A 6000-nucleotide genomic window follows, 5' to 3' on the forward strand; every position below is an offset into this window, starting at 1 on the left:
CTGGGTGTCATTTGGAAGCTGACCCCATGTGTACAGATGATGTCGCCAAAGGGCAGCATGTAGATGAGGAAGAGGAGGGGGGCCAAGGACAGAAGTAACCGTGCGGGCGGTGGAAAGAGGGACCATTGCTGGAGATGCTCTGGCTACGTTTGGACAGGTAAGACTGGAGCCAAGCAAAGGAGGCCCACCTGAGCTGGGCAACAGAGGAGAGGCTTTGGAGGAGAATGGTGTGGTCAACCATCTCAAATACTGCCTTCCTAATGTTGCCCACAGGCCTAGAACATATATAAAAATCCTAAGACCGTTCCTTGGGCAAGTAGGTCCTCAGGGGGTTCCCTAATGAATTGCTTGTAGTTCAGAGGGAGTAACAGTTCTGATCTCCATATTACAAAACGGATATAAAGGCACTGGAGAAGGTGCAAGAAAGAGCGACAAGAATGATACCAGAACTGAGAGGTTATACCTACCAGGAAAGATTGAACAAGCTGGGGCTCTTTAGAAAAGGGAAGGCTGAGGGGATGACCTGATAGAGGCCGTTAAAATTAGGCAGTGGTTTTCATAGGGTAGACGGAGAGAAGATGTTCCCACTTGTGGGGAGACCAAAACTAGGGGTCATCAATATAAGACAGTCATTAATAAATCCAATCGGGAATTCAGGAGAAACGTCCTTACCCAGAGAGTGGTGAGAATGTGGAACTCGCTCCCACAGGGAGAGGTTGAGGTGAACAGCACAGATTTAAAGGGAAGCTGGATAAACACAGGAGGGAGAAAGGAATATTCAGGATCATTTTATTGCCATATGTAACTAGTACAATGGAATGCTTACTCCCCACTCACTCCCACAATACAAGCATATAAATATAAAAGCAAAAAATAAAAACAAGTATAAATAAAAACAATAAGCAAATAAGCAAAAAGTATAGCAATAACAGTCCAAGTTGCAGGATATGATAAATAGTGCAAAAAAGCCTCAATTACCACTGGAAATAATAGTAATGTAATATGATAAATATATGGTAATATAAGTATAATATATATATTTACATAAACATATAACCATAATAATATATGGGGCAGTGCGATTAGCAGTTCAGTAGGCGCACTGCCTGTGGATAGAAACTGTTCTTAAACCTGCTGGTCCTGGTTCGGATGCTGCGGTACCGACGTCCGGACCGCAGGAGGGAGAACAGTTTGTGCCCAGGGTGATTGGGGTCCTGAATGATGGAGCGGGCCTTGTTCCGGCACCTGGTCTGGAAGATCTCCTCGATGGACGGAAGAGCGCACCCGATGATCTTTTCTGCCATATTCTGCCGAATATGCCAATAGGGTGAGATGAAGAGGGTGGGAGGAGGCTCGTGTGGAGCATAAACACCGGCACAGACCAGTTGGGCCGAATGGCCTGTTTCTGTGCTGGAAATACGATGTACAGTAACTCTTTGTAGGGACTTAGAAGGTTCCTGGAGGGAACAACATTCTGCAGGCTCCCTGAAGGACTAGCTCTAGGACAGAGGGATTAATGCTGCAGAGGATACCGAGTGAGCTTGCTTGTGAAAGGTGCTTGATCCAGGGTGGCATCCCATCTGGTCAGAATTGATTTAATTGTGTCTTGTGCTTCTATTTTACCCACAGGCCTTGAGCAACGTGAACATCGGCAACCTGATCTGTAACATTGGGGCTGGGGGTGCTGTACCCCTGGGTGTTGCCACTCCTGGTGGATCGGCTGCAGCTGGGGGGACTGCTGTGGGCGCTGAAGGTAAGTCTGTGCCTGGAACGCAGTTTATGGAAACCATTTAGGCTACTTTAGAAGTGTTAACCACAGGTCTCGGCTGTGGCTCAGTGGGTAGCACCCTCGCCTCCGAGTCAGAAGGTCGTGGGTTCAAGCCCTACTCCAGTGACTTGAGCACAAAATCTAGGCTGTCACTCCAGTGCAGTACTGAGGGAGCACTGCACTGACAGAGGGGCAGTACTGAGGGAGCGCTGCACTGCCGGGGGGCAGTACTGAGGGAGCGCCGCACTGTCAGAGGGGCAGTACTGAGGGAACGCCCCACTGTTGGAGGGGCAGTACTGAGGGAGCGCCGCACTGTCGGAGGGGCAGTACTGAGGGAGCGCCGCACTGTCGGAGGGGAGGTACTGAGGGAGCGCCGCACTGTCGGAGGGGCAGTACTGAGGGAGCGCCGCACTGTCGGAGGGGCAGTACTGAGGGAGCGCCGCACTGTCGGAGGGGCAGTACTGAGGGAGCGCAGCATTGTCGGAGGGGTAGTACTGAGGGAGCGCCGCACTGTCGGAGGGGCAGTGCTGAGGGAGCGCCGCACTGTCGGAGGGGCAGTACTGAGGGAGCGCCGCACTGTCGGAGGGGCAGTACTGAGGGAGCGCCGCACTGTCGGAGGGGCAGTACTGAGGGAGCGCCGCACTGTCGGAGGGGCAGTACTGAGGGAGCGCCGCACTGTCGGAGGGGCAGTACTGAGGGAGCGCCGCACTGTCGGAGGGGCAGTACTGAGGGAGCGCTGCACTGTCGGAGGGGCAGTACTGAGGGAGCGCAGCACTGTCCGAGGGTCAGTACTGAAGGAGCGCCGCACTGTCGGAGGGGTAGTACTGAGGGAGTGCTGCACTGTCAGAGGTGTCGTCCTTCGGATGAGATGTTAAACCGAGGTCCCATCTGCTCTCGGGTGGATGTAAAAGATACCAGGGCACTATTTCATAGAAAACAGGAGATTTCTCCCCGGTGTCCTGGGCCATTACTTATCCTTCAGCCAAAATCACTAAAACAGATTATCTGGTCGTTATCACACTGCTGTGCGTGGGAGCTTGCTGTGCGCAAATTGGCTGCCGCGTTTTCCACATTACAACAGTGACTACACTTCAAAAAGTACTTCATTGGCTGTAAAGCACTTTGGGACGTTCTGAAGTCGTGAAAGGCACTATATACATACAAGTCCTTTCTTTACAATAGCCAATCATTGTAGCCCCCTTGTGAAGTACCATGCGCCAAACTGCTCACCTGTATTGGGCAGTAGCCCCTTTTAATATGCAAATGAGGGTCCGGCCATTTTAGGACAAAAGGGCGGGGTGTACCTCGGTTAGGCTCTGCCCGGTTACAGCTGGAAGTCCCAGTGAAGAGGAGCACAGACCTCCGTTTTCACGAGACCAGGAGGAGCTGGAGTGCCTCGCTCGGTGCTGATGCCACACCGGATTCCCCTTCTCCCGTGAACGAACCCCGTCCTCCCCGGACCAGCTGTTTTCTGGTCCGTCCAGTGTTGTGCTGGCCCACAGCTGGCTGGGTTGCCCCAGTGTGACCATTTTCCCCCCACCAACCCCCCGGCAGCACGTGCGAGGGTATGGTGATCAGGAGCCGGCCCTGTCGGTGTTATCGAGACACTCTGCCATCCAGCCACCCCACAGTCAAGATCCCGCCCTTGCTGTGCTCACTCAAGAGGCATTTAGGTCAAACCTTATTGCCAGTGACCACAGAGAATAGTTAGCACATTGGCGGCTGGTGCGTTGCGTGCTGACTCTCTGCCTTCGAGCGGGAGCTGGCCCGGTGGCTGACTGGGGCAGAAATCGCATATTGAAGGTCTTTACCGAGAACACACGGTCCATGCGATCTCCTGGACTGGTTTCCATCGCCTTGAGGGGTCGGAGAGGAATTTTTTTTTTATTGGCTCTGGCTTTTTTTTTGCCTCTCCCAGGAGATCACATGGCGGCAGGGCAGGGGAGAGGAAGTGTCTCTTACTGACGCTCCAGCCATCATGAGGTGTGGGGCAGGCTTGATGGACCAGCTGGCCTTTTCTCTGCCCGTCTGTTGCACGCGCTCGTATGAAACATGATCTAGCAACCTCGGCACTGCTGCCAAACGTGACCTCTGTTTCGTTCCCCACAGCTGAAGAAAAGAAAGGCGAGGTTAAGGAGGAATCGGAGGAGTCTGACGAAGACATGGGCTTTGGGCTCTTCGATGATTAGTCGGTTTGCTGAAGAGCTGCCTACCCAAAGGAAGAGTGACACCCAAACCCAAGCTCAAATAATGGATGGGAAAGATGGCAGGCGACGCAGTTAGTCGAAGTGAAGCACTTTCTGGACACTAGACATCCTATTAGAATCCATACTTCAATTAACCAAATTTCTCTGTATCAGGCAGTCCCAGTTGCGACCCTAACTATGCTTGACTGGATGCTGTAGTGGTCACATTGAGCAAGTTCCCAGGGGTGGTCGTGCCACGAATCCACACTGGGCCAGAGTCGGTTTTGGCTGGGATTTGGGAGTTGGATCTTCCTGTTCCTGCATGAGTCCCTTGCACTTTTGACCCGCTCTAGCGCGCACCTTCTGACATCAACTTCCGCAGAGCGAATGCAGTAACCTCCTCCCTTGTGAACGTAATGCTGAAGGCTGGGACACTGGAGATCGAGGGAGGGGGAGGGAAGCAGAGACAACAAATTGCAACACCACCTCCCCCCGAAATGCACTATTGAGAAGTAGGAGAGATTGGGGCAGTATAAAATTGCACCATTTTATTATAAATTACGTTGCTTAAATATAGTTTTATTTTTCTCTCAAAATAATTTATAATAGTGATATAAGATGGCTGAAATATTCAATGGCTGTCCATTTAGGAATGTTGCACTGAGGATGACTTTCATGCATCTTACTGAACCGTATGTTTGCACCTGTACATAGAGCGAGGGAGGCAGGACTTAACAAGAGATGGAGTGTTGCAGCTCTGCGCTCTTTTACTGAACCTTGCACTAACTCTTTTAACTTTCACCGTGGTCGGATTTTACATCTTAAAGGGGCCTCGCCTCCTGCTAAAGCATCGTGTGGGACACTCCCCCAGAGTTCTCAAAGCTCCAGTACAAACGATCTCCTGGCAGCACCTTGCTGCAATATTTTCCCCCAAGTTGAGCCCATTCAAAAACAACTCCATGATATAGTGAGAGTGGCCCCTTTAAAATGTGAAACTCCATGATCGAGCGAGTGGCCTCTTTAAACTGGGGAGACTCCATGATATAGTGAGAGTGGCCCCTTTAAAATGTGAAACTCCATGATCGAGCGAGTGGCCTCTTTAAACTGGGGAGACTCCATGATATCGAGAGAGTGGCCCCTTTAAACTGGGGAGACTCCATGATATCGAGAGAGTGGCCCCTTTAAACTGGGGAGACTCCATGATATCGAGAGAGTGGCCCCTTTAAACTGGGGAGACTCCATGATATCGAGAGAGTGGCCTCTTTAAACTGGGGAGACTCCATGATATCGAGAGAGTGGCCCCTTTAAACTGGGGAGACTCCATGATATCGAGAGAGTGGCCCCTTTAAACTGGGGAGACTCCATGATATCGAGAGAGTGGCCCCTTTAAAGAAGGAAAATAATTTTTTTAAATATCAGTAACTAAACATTCAATACCTTGGTTAAAGAAATCACTGTAATATTTTAGATTGGGTTCGTGGCCTCCTGCATGCAGCAAGTATGCCCAAACATTTGTCCAAATGATGTGGTTGGAAATGTTTGCTATCCTCTATTTCAGCTGGGTGTGAAAATAAAGGCTGCAATTCCTTCAGACGAGTCTTGCTTTGGTCTCAGTAAACGATGGTATGAATGGTCCCGTGTAACCTTTTTATTCGGTATGAAGAATCGTTTCATGTTAATATCATTTTGCCGAGTTTTGGAGGTGCTGCCAATCAACTAGTTTCGACGGGCCTTTCGACAACAACAACTTGCATTTATACAGCGCCTTTAACGTAGTAGAACGTCCCAAGGTGCTTCACAGGAACGATTATCAAACAAGATTTGACACCGAGCCACATAAGGAGATATTAGAAATAACAACAGAAAATGCTGGAAAAACTTAGCAGGCCAGGCAACATCCGTGGAGAGAAATTAGAGTCAACGTTTCAGGTCGAAACCCTTCGTCAAGACTCAACGTTGATGGGTGAACGGGACTCGGTGCCAGTTAGGACACGAGCAGCGGAGTTTTAGATGAGCTGAAGATTGTGGAGGGTGGACGATGGGAGG

At 50.5% G+C, this 6000-nt stretch overlaps 1 protein-coding gene across 2 annotated transcripts in view; it reads left to right on the forward strand.

The window, feature by feature from the left end:
- LOC147108937 (large ribosomal subunit protein P1-like) overlaps positions 1-5545 on the forward strand; it is a 45620-nt gene extending 40075 nt beyond the window's left edge. For both annotated transcript variants that reach the window (XM_086005895.1, XM_086005897.1), the window contains 2 exons: positions 1630-1753; positions 3878-5545. In XM_086005895.1, the coding sequence (XP_085862021.1) occupies positions 1630-1753; positions 3878-3957 (204 nt within the window). In that variant the 3' untranslated portion in view covers positions 3958-5545. The remainder of the gene's footprint in view (positions 1-1629; positions 1754-3877) is intronic.
- Positions 5546-6000: the final 455 nt, after the last annotated feature.

The sequence above is a fragment of the Somniosus microcephalus genome, chromosome 13, assembly GCF_052327205.1.
Source record: "Somniosus microcephalus isolate GS21.2 chromosome 13, FLI_Smic_1.0, whole genome shotgun sequence".
In the NCBI taxonomy this organism is placed as follows: Eukaryota; Metazoa; Chordata; class Chondrichthyes; order Squaliformes; family Somniosidae; genus Somniosus; species Somniosus microcephalus.